Source organism: Melitaea cinxia, chromosome 26, assembly GCF_905220565.1.
Source record: "Melitaea cinxia chromosome 26, ilMelCinx1.1, whole genome shotgun sequence".
Lineage (NCBI taxonomy): Eukaryota > Metazoa > Arthropoda > Insecta > Lepidoptera > Nymphalidae > Melitaea > Melitaea cinxia.
This window is the reverse complement of record NC_059419.1, coordinates 6,047,089-6,064,297: the sequence shown is the minus strand read 5'-3', so window position 1 is coordinate 6,064,297 and position 17,209 is coordinate 6,047,089. Positions and strand designations below refer to the sequence as shown.

The window sequence follows — 17,209 nt, the reverse complement described above, 5'->3', positions numbered from 1 at the left end:
TCAAATATGACTCAATGTACATGTTACATGCTTAATGGTAAAAAAACTTCGGCTAACCCATTAAGATATTCTATTAACGAGAGTATTTTCAGCACTAAGAATTAATGTCAAGGTCTTATTAATAAAAAGATATGTATTATACACGTACAAGATTCTTTATTTAAAAATATACATATGTAGATTTCTGAGACTTAATTTTTCATGGTCAATTATTAGATTAACTGTTGAGTTGTTCGTTGACGACCTTACATCTGTTAGTTGCCGCCATCACAGCACCAATTACTGCAGATCTAAATCCTGTAAAAATCATATATAAACACTGTTGTAATAAATTCCGAAAGAACGTTTCAATGAAGTATATTTATTACGATGAGTCACCTCGTGGTTTAATATTTAAATGAATAAAATAAAAAACCTAAATTTTCAAAAATTACTATGATTACATACATTATAATTGTGTTTGCAGGCAAACGAAAAAAAAAAACCGACTTCAATTATATCGACAAGTAATATAATTTAGGTAGACGTAAAATTAATCAAGTAAATACGCATTATCAAAGATTACTCCAAAAGTTGTAATCAGATCTTGATGAAATTTAAATATGACCACATGATAAACACCGGCTTTTGATTAAATTAAAAATCATCAAAATCGGTATACCCAGTAAAAAGTTATGCGGATTTTCGAGTTTCCCTCGATTTCTCTAGGATCACATCATCAGATCCTGGTTTCCTTATCATGGTACCACACCAGGGATATCTCCTTTCCAACAAAAAAATAATTATCAAAATCGGTTCTTACACGACGAAGTTATACCCGAACATACATAAAAATATATATATTCTACTCGTGTCGCGGTGCTCCTTCGAAACGGCTTGACCGATTCTCATGTAATTTTGTGTGCATATTGGGTAGGTCTGAGAATCGAACAACATCTATTTTTCATCCCCCTATATATCATCTACATCAATACATCTACCCCCCCCCCCCCTATCTACTCCACACCAAATTTTTTTTGTTTTAATTTTAGATAAATTGTTTATTTTTTATTTTAGCTAGTATATATATATATATATATATATATATACGGTCGAATTGAGTAACCTCCTCCTTTTTTGAAGTCGGTTAAATAAATAGTGGTTGTGTCATTCTAATAATAGTGAATCTTTTTTCAATTACGATAAAAGTAGATACAATTTCCCTGCCAACAGTTACAATTTGTGTCTGTTTTACGACAATAAATGGGACCGACGGCATTAGGCATATTCCAAGGTACGGTGGGATTTCCGAGTAGGATACATCTAGACCAGAAACAAATATTTGTATAAATACAAATATCTGAACCGACCGAGACGGAATTAAGGCGACTTCTCGCATCACTACACCAAAACAATGGTAAACTCTGAGCAAGATGATGAAAGTCTGAATTGAATCTACACAAATATTTCAACTATAACTTGAGTGTGAAGCGTTTGTTTATTTATTAAAACTATAGTCTATACCATTTTGTTCTAGATGATAAGTTCCTTCCGCGGTCGAACCTCCCGGTGACGTCACGTTGTCCTTCAAGACCGCGGGGTGACCGCCATTACGCAACATGGCCGCCGCGCCGAGTGTTGTCTGTGTTGCTAGTTTTAGCGCTAGGTCGCGCGGTAAACCACAGCGTACTCCTCCGTCTGCTAATGATTCTATTAGCATATAAACCTACAAAACAAATAATTATCGATTAAGAGTATTCTGAATCGCCGTAAAGTTACCAATAACTTTGTAACGTTCTTAATTTCATAAAAATTAAATCATAAATATTTTTGTATGTAATGCAAAATTTAATATATATTTATTATTATAGTTCTCTTGTACACTGTACAACATTTTAGTAAGTTTGTCATAGGGTGAATCGAAACAATTCTCAAAGAAGACCGATAGAGTATCTCATATAACATAAAAGTTTAAATTTTGATGACATTAATTTCTTATTTTATAGACACTCGTAGGCCAATAGTAGGTAGTATGATAAAAGATAACTTTTGTAGATGAGCAAAATAAAACTTACATAAGCGGGTCCACTGCCACTCAACGCCGTCACAGCATCCATCTGGTATTCAGGTACTTCATCGCACGTACCCACAGCACGGAACAGCTCGGCTGCAATTTTAGCGTCCTCTGCTGTGGCTCTGGAACCTCTACTAAGAGCTGCGGCTCCTTCTTTCACAAGCGCTGGAGTGTTAGGCATTACGCGGATCACTCTCGCTTCTGATGGAAGAGCCTGTAGACAAAATATATCATTTAATATGATACGATTTATTCAGTAACGATTTATTACATTATATTTTATTAAATTATGCAAAGCATAAAAATACAAGAGGTGGGTAGCCTTATCTAAAGGCGTGACGACTATGAACCTAATTGAAATTTAGGTTTTATATTCTTAATTTGACATTACATTTAATTTCATACTAGATTTTTTTAAACTGTGGTGTGAGTTTTAATATAGTCGTAAAGATACAAAGTAAGCTTCAAAGTCATCGTGCCATAAGTTACTAGAACAGCCACTGAGCTTAATGCTGGAATTCAAGTATTGTCACAATGTTTGTAATGCATTTTTCTCAATTAAGGAGCGTACCCTTTCAATAGTGCCGGTAGAAACTCCCATAGCTACTGATATAAATAATTTGTTCTTCGAAGCTGGCAGATCTTTTACATCTTTAAGAGCTGGCACCACCACGTCTGGTTTGACTGATACAATCACAACTTCTGATCTCTCTACTACGGGTACATTTTCAAATACTGCCGTTGCTCCCAAATTCTGAAAGAAAAAGTACAAAAATACATAATCATATTACTTAAAAGCAAGCTTATTTAATTAATGTTATGTAACCTTTGTATGAGAAGTAAATAAAAAAAAAAAAAAACGCCCGTGTGAAGAACAACTAATAGAAAATCAACTGAAAAGGCTGGAACAAGATATAATTTCAATAATTAAATAAACCAGCAAAACAACATCAAAAATTATTAACTGTAGATTTAATAATATCAATTCGGTAGTCTTTCAAAATTTTATGTAACATCATACATAACATACAGTCGGAGACATGCACAAAGAGAGAATTATTTGACTTATCTTCAATTTTTTTTTAGTTTGAGTTCTTTTATATTTTGACAGATAAGAGATCTACATGTGTTTTCTACGTTATAGAAATATTTACAGTACATAACAAATGGGTATATAATATCACTATTTTATACTCATTATTTAGTAACAAAAATTAATTAAAACGATCAAAATAAAAATAGTTTTTTTTTTGGTATGACAGAAAATACTAAGTATTAATAGTTTATTTTTCTCCTACGACAAGTAAAATAGATAAAGATCGGGTCCCATATCCTTGTTCAATGAAGACGTTACGAATTCTATTTACTAGAGCATCAGCTATATCGTACATAACATCTTATCTATAAGCCACTTGCTGACTTCTGAAAGTCAAGGCCTGGTTACGTCACCGCATTGTGTTTGAACTTGTAATATACGCAATTTCAAGATCATATATACTTGTAAATGCAAAAGGTTAGATTATTGTGGAACGTCATAAGCATTGAGAAAGAAATAACATGTGTTGTTCCGCTTTTTTTTTCAATTGCGATTTCAAGAATTTTACTAATAATATATTATATGATATGAATAAAATTATATAATGTTAATGCGGAAATTTAGATGTTAATTACTCTACTGAACAGATTGAAATGAAGTTTGCTGCACATATAGCTGGAGGTCCAGCTCGACGAGTGCTACTGACATTTTTATTTTTTATTCTGACATTCTTACAGATCATAAGTTACACTCGTAAGATTGAAAAGCCGAGTTATTAATCATAAGCTTTGTTTTAACAAACTATATTAATGTAAAAAATGTTGCCTTGGCAAAGGTAAAAATCGTTTTAGACAATAATAGAAATTTATAAAGGGTAATTTATTTACCTTAAAGGCTTCGGCACTGACAGTGTCCGATGGATGGCAACTTGCTGTGATTTCATCAGGTTTTGCTAGCCCTACGAATGATAATAAAAATTACTTTTTTGTCGAGCTCGAGCGAATTTTAACAAAGTATAATTACTCAGTCACTGACTTGCAAACAATATTTAGATTTGGACATCCAAACATTTGAGCGTTTAAGTAGGTAAATTAGTCGACGTCCAAGAGTGAAAAGATTTTCAGAATCAGATTTCAAAAAAAGTTTTTTCGATTGTAAACCGTTTGGAACATTTTTTTTTCTTTTTGATAATAGCATCTATATTTAAGATTTACATTTTTGTAAATATTATTTACCACTATTTTTTAAAACATATTATTTCCAAGTTTTGTCGAATTGGAAAATCGAAAGGAATCAAGAATTTGTTTTACATAATACTGAAAGTGAAAGTACTGTCAAAATCGGTCCAGCCGTTTCAGAAATTAGCCGGAAAAAACAGACAAACAGACAAAAATTGTAAAAAATGTTATTTTGGTATTTGTACCGTGTATACACATCTATATGCATTTAGTAAACAGCGGCTATTTTAATATTACAAACAGACAATCCAATTTTATTTATTTGTATAGATATAAATTCATTAATTTTCAAAATATTTACGTTTATATATTTAATCATGTACCTGCAGAAATAAACCCATTCGCCAAAGCATATGCCAATTTACCGCCGCCAATGAAACCGATCTTCATTGCTTCTTTTAAAGTTACTGAAACAAAGGAAAGGTTAAATTAAAATTCTGTTGTACGTATTGGTTTCAATTGTTTCTATAAGTGTATCCAAACTTTGCTATTCAATTTAGGTAACCTTCATTAAAATGCAGAAGATAAGAATTTACATTGTTACAAGTATAACCGGATTATTTTATTTAACGAATATAATCTGTAATTTAATTTTGTATTTTATTCAATTAGAATATAATACTTTAAATAGATAAGCGTGTATTGTCTTGTAAGATTGTGTTTAATCCTTGATTTAATACTATTAGGGCCTGTTTCACCGGTACTGGATAACGTTATTTGACGGATGACGGTTTCCAACAGATAAAAGCTTTTGGTATTTTATTCTTTTTCTGCCATCGAATTCCACTATATTCATGATATATTTCTATTCGCTAATATGAATCTAAAAGCTGTAGTTTATTAATTGAGGAGAAACCTTGTGGCCTATTCTGCCTCCTGAAGTTAAAGCCTATTCATAGCTTATTTGCGGGATAAGCTTTATCAAAACCGGTGAAACAGACCCTTAATCTGTACGTTTACACATTAATAACTAATTCAAACAATATAATTAACCCATTGAGATAACTAGATAAGATCCAAAGGCAATAGTTCTATAATCCCAACGGTTTTAGAGTGGAGTGGAAAGTGAAGGATTTATTATTTAAATGTAATAGTAAACCCACAATTTTAGATTTTCAAATTTCATTTTAAGCTTTATGAATTATGTTATGCAAACTCATGACCGTATAGATTTTATTTTCGTATTTATATTTAATGATTTTGTGAATATTGTCAAAATGTTAAGTGTATCTAGTTATTTAATTAATAAAAAGCGCTTGCCAGGTAAAATATGGATATACCTGAATGATCAAGTTTAGCTCGGTTTTTTTGGTAAATCGTTTTTTTTGTAAATTTTATTTAAATTGGTGCGAATTACATACCTATGAAATATTAATAATATTTTTCGATATTACCGTCATAATAATAATAAAAAATATGAACTGGTTATTTCAATAAAAATCACGAGTGCAATTAGAAAAAAAAAGGAAAAATAATCGATCTGGAGACATGCATTGCTTTTTATAAAAAACATTTACCATAGTGACGTATATTTTTTTACACCATCAGAAAGTAGAGATTTCAACAAACAAAAAGCCCACTGACTTTATTAATAAAGCTGATATGTTGACGTGAGAATTTTCGATTGAAAATGAGGGTGCTTTTTCGCTATTGAGGTCAAAACAAGGTGAAAAAATAAATATTTTAAATCAAAAAAATTACAATGTGTTTGGGAGATAAAAAGGTAAGTTTACACCAAATTGCGTATTTTTTTTTTTTTTTTGTAAAGGTGACATAAAAAACCAGAAACTTATTTTTTTGATTTTTTTTTTAATTTTTCGCATAAATTTTGAGGTTATGCGAAAAAAATGTAAATGATAAAGCTGTAGATCTTTTTATTACCTACAACTTTGCCATAGAACTTTTCTCCATGGGACTTGTAGGTTAGCCGGAAATCGAAATAAGCCGTTTTTTACCCTTAAGCCCCTCCCTACCACTTCCCGACCTCAAATCACCCGTAATTTATTTTTCTTTTCATTTTCGTTGTATTCTCTTCCTTTTCCAATGGGTTTTATCCTACTATAGTTTTTTTCACGTTTTACCATTTTCAAAGGCTAATTCTACATATTACATCATACAAAATAAAATCATTGAAAAAAAAAACATAATAAGATGATTTATTAACAAAGACAAAAGACTGTTGGCACTAATGTCGATTCTATATAAATCTTAAGCTAAAATTATGAACCTATTTTTACAAAGGTATTCGTTATTGTTCACTTTTATTCTTAGAAAATAATCAATAAATAGTAATAGTATCGTAACAAACAAATTACGATTTATGTATTTCAGACCAATTTCTATTATTATATTACATATTTTTATTTTATTTTATTTTAATAGAGAATAACAATAGTTTATTAAACATTATACATATTTACAATTCACAATTTAAGAACTAAATATTTGTTTATTTTTGTTTGTTTTTTTTGTAACTAAATATTGATATTTGTTTCTTATGTATTATTATATATATGATGATTCTATAACTCACGTATTCAACGTAGACGTGCTGTCCAAACAATGTCTGACTGTGAACTGAGTTGTTTAGGTTATCTGTTATCATTATGTGTAAATCGATAGGATGTTAACTTGTTAGTTTGTTATCAACGTTTAGTGTTTAAACCTCTTAGCACTTCAGTTTATATATAATTCAGTATTAAATAGTCAGAAATATATAACATTTTAAAGGCGTAATACAGGCTTAACTGTAAAGCCTTTTTTAATATTGTATTTTACTATACTAAACTAATTTCCAGTGGACTGTTTTTGGTATTTTAGGAATTTTTGTAGTAGGTACTTTCTTTACAACGACAACATAATGCTAAAAATATATATTATAAGTAAATAAATAAAATAAATAAATAAAACTATATAGTTGAGATTTTAATTAACAGCAAAGCTGTAATACTGAACTGCTGAAGAACTTTTTAACACCCATCGACTTTCCCTCGATTTAATTTCATCGCAAATTTCATTTTTATAATTACTTCTTTAGGGTTAATGGCTTTTGCCAGTGTCACGTAGAACATTTATATAATTTATGAAGGAATGGATGTAACTTAACGACTCTTTTAAATTTTATTTCAATATTATTTTTGCGCAAATAAAAATGCCAAAAAAGACAAAAATTATCGTGATAAATTTAACACAAATTCATTTAGGTTTTTTGTTATACAAATCAATGTCACACACACACACACACACACACACACATACAGACACACACACACAACTAAGTCCTAAACAATTTTTTGAAAGGGCTTTGTCACAGTACCTATTTGAAGTCATCACACACACACACATCAGCCTATTGCAGTCCACTGCTGGACATAGGCCTCCACAAGTTCACGCCAAAAATGCGCGAACTCATGTGTTTTGCCCATAGTCACCACGCTGGGCAGGCGGGTTGGTGACCGCAGGGCTGACTTTGTCGCACCGAAGACGCAATCAATGCAAGCATAGCGTCAACTATCACAGCTAGAGTAGCATCTACCAGATTTAAGTTTTTTTTTGTGATGCGACCATCAAACTATTGATGAAAAGCTAAATTCCGATAGTCAGTTTAGTCATTACTCATTTATAGTTCGACTAATTACGATCTCATCAATGTTAATTATTTCTAATAATTTTTATGACGAGAGTTTAAAAATAAAAAACGTTTTCAGTAGATAAAAGTTCTCGGTAATGTTGCATCTCCCACAAATTTTTGTTAACCTTTTACAGTTTCCGTAAGTATAAGATTAGCATTTGTAGTATTATAATTCTAGCATTGAATTTGAGAACGTAAGTACTTATTAAAAACGAGGAGGGTCAAAAATAATAATAATTGTCGGCTTTTTTTCTATTTTCAATGGCTCTTACTAATACTTACTCTTGTGTCGCAGGTTTGGAAAATAACGCAACTAGTTTAAAGCCCAGACCACGGCACCAAATCAAACAGCCAGTACTAAAACCGCTGCTCCAACGAGTCGTCAAAAGGTATAATCATTTAAAAAAATGTTAAACCAACTTAAGCTCCTTTTATCACAAGTGTTTCGACCAAGGAGTGCTAAGTCTAATTTTATCCCCAATTATTTTATTCATAACTTAATTTGTATACGAAACTGAACATCACAATTATTACGAGATTATATCAGGCTCTATGGAAAAAATTAACAAAAGGAATAAGGTTTTTCTGTTGTTAAATTTTTCCTAACCTCAACAAGGCTTCAGAGATACGTTATCAACAAGTGATTAGTTAATATTTAGGTAAAGTTGACAAACATTTTCATTTGTTTATTTATCACATATATAATTAAAACCACAAGAACATTCACCTCGATAAAAGAATATTATTAACATAGATGCACCCGCTTCTTCGTTCGCGATTATTTCATTATTCAATTAGGCTTTAAAAGTACATTTGAGTCGCCATTTTACAAATAGTAATTAGTATTTATCGCCGTGTGGCAACCGGCGTAGAATAGTGCCACCCCATCTCATCCCGTGGATACCGTAAGAAGCAATAGAGGGAAAACCAATAGAAGGTGGGCAGCAGCACCTTCTAAATACATGGTCACAACTTCGATCGCCAACCCGCCTGGCAAGCGTAGCGATTAAGCCAATGCTCCTAATGACAGACACGACTAAAAATTGTCTCCCAGTCCCCGGCGGCCCCGCTAGTCCTGGCTACGGTGGCGGCCACGGTAACTCTTTACGATGAACTCTTTCTTCAGGAAGCCGGAACGGCGTAAATGGACCTGGTTGAGTCCCGACGGCACCGTCAGATCGAGATAGATTTTATCATGTCGACGAACAAGTACATATTTAATGATGTCTCAGTGATCAATGCTGTGAAAATAGAGCGATCACCGACTTGTCTGAGGCACATTGAATATCGATGTCAAGCTTGAGAGGGGTCGGCTGATAGGGTCTGCGCTTCGACCTGTGCCTGCTCAGATTCAAAACCCCGAGAGCTTTCAACTCGAACTCCAAAATCACTTTGAAAGCCTGATCGACTGCGTAGATGTGGACGAGCTCAACGACGGGCTGGTGGAATTTGTCCGAGCGCTGGGGTCTAAGTTCTTCAAGACCCATCGCCAAAAAACAAAGAAGCTCTCCGACCACACACTCCAACTCATTGCAGAAAGGCATGGCATGCGGCTGCAATCCTCGGCGGATGCTACCCATTACCGGCAGTTGAATAGACAGATCTCCAAGTCCTGGACAAGTGACCTTTGCCGCTTTAATACTGAACGTATTGAAGAGGCCATAAAGCGGAACAAAGGCTCGAAAGTGTTCGTACGAGATCTGTCTATTGGACAAAGCCAATTAGCGTAGCTGAGAGCCGACGATGGAAGCGTCATCTCGTCAAAGCCTGAAATCCTGAGGGAGATCGAGAACTTCTACGGGCAGTTATATACCACACAGAAACCCGCCAACATCAAGGCAAACGACCCCAGTGCCAAACTAACAAAACACGAAACCTAAGAAATCCCAGACGTCAGCTTGTACGAGATTAGTAGTGCTCTCAAACAACTTAAAACAACAGTCATTACGAACCGTCTCGCATCCAGGTTTGACGACTTTCAGCCTCCTGAACATGCCGGGTTCCGTAATGGTTTTAGCACCATAGACCACATATACACGCTGCGGCAGGTTATACAGAAGACCGAGGAGTATAACTTGCCAATATGCTTAGCGTTTGTAGACTATGAGAAGGCCTTTGATTCGATCGAGACATGGGCTGTGCTGCAGACTATCCAGAGGTGCCAAGTGGACTGCAAGTACGTCGAGGTAATATACTTATACTCTAACGCCACAATGTTGGTCCGATTGCAGGACCAGAGCTGGAAGCCAATACCACTTCAGCGAGGGGTGAGGCAAGGAGATGGTATATCCCGAAGCTGTTTATCATCGCGTTGGTGGACGCTTTCAAGCTTCTGGACTGGAAAAGATTCGGCATCAACATCAATGGCGAGGCAACCTTACCCTCTCCGGTTTGCCGATGACGTAGTCCTTATGGCTGAGACCTTGAAAGACCTGAACACAATACTCGAGAATCTCAACAGTGTTTCCCAAAGAGTGGGTCTTAAACTGAACATGGACAAGACGAAAATTATGTCGAGCGTCCATGTCGCACCCGCTCCACTTCGCATTGGGAACACTGTTCTCGAAGTTTTTGACCATTACGTGTATCTCGGTCAGTCAATATAGCTTACCTAGCTCCAACCTCGATACCAACTTCGAGAACGAGATCTCTCGTCGAATCCAACTCGGATGGGCAGCGTTCGGGAAACTACGGAGAATCTTCGCGTCCAATATCCCGCACTGTCTGAAGATTAAAGTCTTCAACATATGTGAGTGATGACATATGGATCTGAGACGTAGTCGCTAAATATGGGCATAAGAAGGCTTAAAGTCGCTCAGCGCGCGATGGAGAGGGCAATGCTCGGTATTATTGAGATCCGTAGGAGAACCATGGTAACCGACATTGCTCAAAGGATCGCACGGCTGAAGTGGCAATAGCAGGACACATAGCTCGACGAACCGATGGCCGATGGGGCGGAAGGGTTCTCGAGTGGCGACCGCGTACCGGGCGCCGCAGCGTTGGCACCACAAGGTGGATCAACGATCTGGTCAGGGTTGCGGGAAGCTGCTGGATGCGTGCTGCGCAGAACCGATCGTCGTGAAAAGCTTTAGGGGAGGCTTATGCCCAGCAGTGGGCGTCCGTTATGATGATCATCAGATGATGATGGTGATTAGTATTTATTAAATAAATTATGGATGATGCAAAGTTACCACCGATTCGGAATGTAGATTCTGTAGAGAAGAATAGGCCAAAAACTCCGCAGTTACTCCTGTCAAACATTATTAAATTAGTCATGTCTTGCATAATCTACAGCGCCACCGAGCCACCTTTATAGTAACATTATCATGAACTAAATCATACCTTTGCTGTATTAAATAAAATCATTTTGACTTTTATCCCATTTCCTAAGAAGACTTATCAAAGATCTTACAGAACGATATTCTCAATCGACTATGTCTTTGTATTCTAAACAAAACCTGATAGTAAAAAAGGGGGAAAAGGTTCTTTATAGATACTTACGACTTTCTTGTTTTTATAATACTGTTTTTTTTGTAATTATATAATTAATATAAATACTGAACAGCCCGACTGGGGTTAGTACCTCGACCTTACAGAAGATCACGGCTAAATAATACTGCTTTCAAGCAGTGTTGTGTTCCTGTTGGTAAGTATGGTAACCAGAGCTCCTAGGGGGAATTGTTGAAAGAGTTGACAACATGCTTTCAATGTTGTTGGTGTTACAGACGTCTATTAATAAGCTACGGTAATCGCTAACCTAACTATAATTACTAGTGGTAGCCCAGAGGTCGAAACTTGACCATTACTAAAAATTTAAATTAAAGAAAAAGACTTTGATAATCAACAAAAGAGTACGTGTACAAAAGTATACAAAAGTATACGTGTGTGTGTCAAATAAGTACATGGTAGTGTGTGTAATTTTTTTTTTTTTGTTGATTTAATGTATTTGTATGCATAATAAAAATAAAAATATTAGCATTCTGCCCTCCTTCTCTATATAAACTATAAATGTGTGAAATTTCATACTCCTCTGTCCGCGCAAATTTCGTAAAAAGGGGTACAAAGTTATTTCTACACGTATTAATATAGATATTTCAAAAAAAACGTAAGCCTCCGTACTTCGACAATTCACGTACTTCTCTACGTGTAACTTATAATAATGAATGATGAATGAAAATTTTACCAATTGGTATCGCTGTAGATCATTTTCACTCAGAATAGGTACCTACATACTTAAATTAATATATCTGTTTATCTTTATTTGAATTTATAGGGTTTGTAACTCAAGTTTCGCTAAGTTTGAGATCGATTGTTTTAAATTAGACCTGTACCTTAAATATTATGTGGTGTCATGGGACACCAGGTAGGAACCAAGTTCCTTCGGATAGTACCTATAGAAGCAACACAATTTGAAAAAAAAAATGTTGAATTTTATATGTATTTTCTAGTTCTCTCTTCACAAAGAGAGAATGATTTGACTTATCCTTCAATTTCATGCCTCCGACTGCATATTATCTACGACGTTGCATAAAGTTTCGAAGGACTACCGTATTAATATATTTTAAATGTACAGCACAAAATGTTTAATATTGTTTCTATTTATTTCGCTGACTTTGTGTGCATATTGAATTTTTATCTTGTTCCAGCTTTTTCAGTTGATTTTCTATTAGTTATTCTTCACGCAGGCGGGTTTTTTGTTTATTTTTAATTATTATTTTATTTATGTCTTTTTAGTCAGACAAATTACGTAATCGGTTCAATTCATTAAAACAGTTTACATCATGTGGTTGATTGAGTAATTTTTTAGGGTCAAGAGAACTGATAGCAAGCCCGGAGAAAGATCTCACTCTGCTCAAAGCAACGTAAGCCTGACCTTTAGCAAATAGGTGACTGCTTAAGTCAACAACTATTAGTTTTAATATAATGAAATTATTATTAAAATTATTTGTTTGTATTTGGTATTATGTATTTGTTATTGATTTTATTAATGTAATTGTAAATTGGTGTGACATTTATTAATTTTTATTTGTAATTTTAATTGTATGTTTTTTTTAACCATTGTATTTTATTACAAAGGCTACACACTCCGAAGTTGATCGTCGCCTAGGAGGCAAGTTTGGCATGGCATAGGCGTGGGAAAGAGCAAAGTCCACATTTTTTAAACTTTAATATTGTATTTCTTTATTAGTATTACGGTAATAATAGTAATGATATACTTTTTTAAAATCCTTGTATTTTGCTCTTCAATTTAATACCCATATTGTAGTATTCGAGAAAAAAAAATTTTTTTTCATTAACTACAATGGTTTCGCGCAGCCGCCATGTTTGATTTTTTTTTTAATGTCACCTATCTAAGAACACTTGGGTAGCTAAGACGAACCTAACGATACCTCAATTATGTAAATCCGTTCAGTGGTTCTGGAAATATGAGGTAGTAAAGAATATTACATACAAACATACATGTGTGGCAGTCGGGTAATAATAATAGTATTAATAATTCAAACTATTAAGTGAAATAAAAAATATGCCTTTATTTATTTTTGTCGACAGTATAAAATTACATAAGTCATTTAAAAAAAAAGTTTACTAGTAATATTATAGTTTTACAAAAGTCATATTATATGTCATTCGTGTGACTGATATTATGTCACATCCGTTATATATTTTTCTTACGGTCTTAGTATCACATTTTTTTCATTTCGGTCGCCCAACCAAATGTCAAGCCTGCCGTAAGGAACTTCGTTCCAATAACTCTAGCCACAAATGCTTAAATGGAATTTTATTAGTCAATTGATGTTTTTATTGGTCTCATAGAATCAGACTGACACGAAGCATACAACACTTAAATATGTAGAGTAAATGATGTCTGTTTATTGATGTCAATTCATTACATTCAGCCTTGTTTTCAATTTACTTTGCAATAAGTACTAATAGAAATACTCCAATGTTTGTTCTGTTTTACATAACAGAGAGCGAGTTATGGTTTTATATAGTAATATTTTTTAAATTCTAGGCACATCTTAAATATAAAAAAACTCGTGTCACAATGTTAGTTAACATACTCCTCCGAAATGGTTGGACAGATTTTTGTGAAATTTTGTGTGCATATCGGGTACGTCTGAAAATCTCTATTTGTTATGGGTGAGGGGGGGGGGGGGGAGATTAAGGGGGTTAATAAAATATATGGCAAAACAACGTCTGCGGGGTCAGCTAATCTTAGATATATAAAATTCTCGTGTCACAATGTTAGTTACAATACCTACCTTAGGAGGACCTAAGCGGCTGAGCCGATTTTTATAAAATTTGGGTATTGGGTAGATCTGAGAATCGGCCAACATCTATTATTCATATCCCTAAGTTACAAGGAGGGGAGGGGGGATTAAGAGGTTAATAATATATATGGTATAGAATAATATATTTATTCTATATAAAATATAGAATTTAAAAAGAGAAAAATAAAGAAAAGCTTAAAATTTCATATTTAATAAAGTAAGCTCTACTTCATGAAATATGAAATTATAAGCTTTGGTATTTTTAGGTTTTCTAATTTCATTTTGAAATATTTTTAAGTTCTTTATTAAAATTTTACTTAACTATTAACACCTATTGTATTTATTCTTGTCTATCTCTTCATATATTAAACTACTCGTGAAAAGATATTACAGAAATCATAACAAAACTTGTCATAATAATTCAAATGCAGCTAACTTATTCCGGTTTGAACCTGCAACGTCAGTGGACGTAACACTTCGCCGTATAATACTTGTATCAAAGCTTATTAACAACCAATTTCCATAATCTGCCTATTTCCAAAAGTTAGATTAAAATAAATTTGTTTCGAATTGTAGACACGTCCAGCAATGGACTGCGATAGGCTGAAAAGGAAAGTAGGAAAAGTTTGTTTGTTTGAACGCGGTAATCTCAGGAAACTCATCTCAAGAACTATTGGTTCGAATTCGGCTATATTACATGTTTCACCTACTTTTCTCAATTTAGCGCGGGTGATACTGCGGTGCATAGATAAATTTACTCAATAATTAATCATTAGATGTGATAACCTATTAAAATAAATAGGCTATCATTAGATTGTGATATTTGTAATCGTAATAGATATTAATGATGTTCGAAAGTTATCGAAAATATTGTATATTTGAGTTGATATATATATATATATATATATATATATATATATATATATATTTAACATTTAACAGAATGTAGCACAATTAAATGCACGTATCAATTTATCTAAGCAGTAAAACTAAAAATTGTGATAGATGCATTTTTAAACCGTCGTAAAAATCGTTTATAAGAAAGTAATTAATTATAACAAGAAATATTTATCATTCTGAAAAAAAGTGTATATATCTGTGATTTATAATTTATTAGGAAAACAAACAGTGTTTTATTACAAAAAAAATATCTAAAAATGACACGCTATGTGCACCTATATATATATATATATATATATATCTTTTCGATCTTTAAAATACTGTAATATATATTTTTTTGATATTTGTCAATATCGAAATCATAATATGCATTATTTAGAGTTACTTTGATTTAATGATTTGATTCAACTCGCAATAGATAGTAAGTACACTTTATGACAACTATTTATCATCTGTTTATTTTTTAATAACACTTAAAAATATCTCATGTAGGTAATTTAGTAAGAAAAATAGATTACGTAACAACATAAATATAACCAATTTATCTGTTTGTATGTAAGCTTTATTATAGATAGTATTAGTTACCAAGGGCATCTTGTTGATTCAATGACAACTAGTGCGTTTAATGCAAAGTCCAATAATTTGCATTCTTACGATATACAAGGAATCGATAAACGATAGAAATGAAAAATAAATATAATATATGACCTATCTTTGAAATATTAATAGGAATTATCAATATTTTTAATGATTGAAAAGAGCATCGAACATAATATCATAAACGATTTATTTTTGTTTGTCACTATATATTTATTTAACAATTAGTCACCGTGATTGCAATTCTTATTATAATATTTGACTCGTATAAAATTTATAGCTTAAATTTTTTAAAATCATTTTCTTATTTTTCTTTGAAAAATGTTTTAGCAATCATAAACACAATTTCCTAATCCAATCTTATAGAATATTTAATCTTATCCCTTTGCATATTTCGTCAAATGTAACACAGTAAGCATAGTAAAACAATTGAATATGTTACGATGTATATTTTTTAATTTGTATGCAATTGGAGTTAAATTTTCTAGTGAGTAAAAAACAACAGAACTACTTTTTCACAACAAAGAAAACAAAAAACGAAGACGAAACTATAAGCCACCAAAAAAATATAAAGAAATAAAGGGTAAATTTTGTGTATGTATAAGGAATATAAATATTTAAATTAAAAAAGTTTTAACTTACATTTAATCATTTTGTAGTTTGTACACCGGAAATAAATTAAAAAAAGATAAATATATCCAATCCTTGTTTTCATAAAATTCACTATAATACTACGCTTATTGTAATATGGGCTTAGTTTTTAATTATGTATAACTTAATAAATTTTTTATCACATCACTTTCATTATTATTGTTTAGTGTTTAGTGGTCAATAGAACATATAGTACTGGAGAGCGATCACTTTGTTCTCCTATGCTAGGTACAGACGAGGAAAAACTACGCATACGATAATATACTTAATGATAATGCAATTGATGATTTAAAATTTTAATATTTTATAATTACCTTACACGTTTAATAAGAGGTTGGTAAGCGAGTTATCACTTGAGTATGTGGTAGAAAATATAATTGTATTTGCTCGCAAACGAAAAAAACTTCTATAACTTCAATAACATCGACAAGTAATACAACGTAAGTAGACGAAAAAATAGTCAAGTAAATACGCGTTTTCAAAGATTACTCAAAAACAAATAATCAGATCTCGATGAAATTTAAATGTGATTACATGATAAACATCAGCTTTCGATTTAATTAAAAATCATCATAATCGGTATACCCAGTAAAAAGTTATGCGGTATAATACAACGTAGGTCAACGAAAAAATAGTCAAGTAAAAACGCATTATTAGATATAACTCGAAAAGTAGTTGTTCGATCTCAAATCAATTTAAATGGGACCAAATGACACGCACCACCTTACAATTATTATTTTTTTTTAATTTAAAAATTTAAAAAATTCAAAAGTTCTGAAGTAATATACAAAAAAAAAATACAGTTGAATTGAAAACCTCCTCCTTTTTTGG

At 32.5% G+C, this 17,209-nt stretch overlaps 1 protein-coding gene across 2 annotated transcripts; it reads right to left on the bottom strand.

Annotated features, from left to right (window-relative positions):
• Positions 1-136: 136 nt before the first annotated feature.
• LOC123666512 (pyrroline-5-carboxylate reductase) lies at positions 137-16,575 on the bottom strand. 2 transcript variants are annotated; one of them, XM_045600594.1, is made up of 7 exons: positions 16,370-16,575; positions 4,651-4,734; positions 3,977-4,047; positions 2,625-2,807; positions 2,055-2,267; positions 1,504-1,705; positions 137-297 (listed from the first exon to the last, which is right to left on the bottom strand). In XM_045600594.1, the coding sequence occupies exons 1-7, from the start codon at positions 16,440-16,442 to the stop codon at positions 218-220; spliced, it is 906 nt and encodes a 301-aa protein (XP_045456550.1). In that variant the 5' UTR covers positions 16,443-16,575; the 3' UTR covers positions 137-217. The 2 variants fall into 2 exon arrangements, with proteins under 2 accessions (XP_045456550.1, XP_045456551.1); XM_045600595.1 differs by lacking the exon at positions 16,370-16,575 and adding an exon at positions 6,861-6,909.
• Between the last annotated feature and the right edge of the window lie 634 nt (positions 16,576-17,209).

Excerpts from the sequence above, each read along its gene's own strand:
- LOC123666512 (XM_045600594.1), bottom strand. The coding sequence starts at position 16,442 with ATGAAAACAAGGATTGGATATATTTATCTTTTTTTAATTTATTTCCGG. Across the intron at positions 4,048-4,650 it reads GAATGGGTTTATTTCTGCAG|GGCTAGCAAAACCTGATGAA; the intron begins GTACATGATTAA and ends TATCATTCGTAG. Across the intron at positions 2,268-2,624 it reads CTACCGGCACTATTGAAAGG|GCTCTTCCATCAGAAGCGAG; the intron begins GTACGCTCCTTA and ends TTTTGTCTACAG.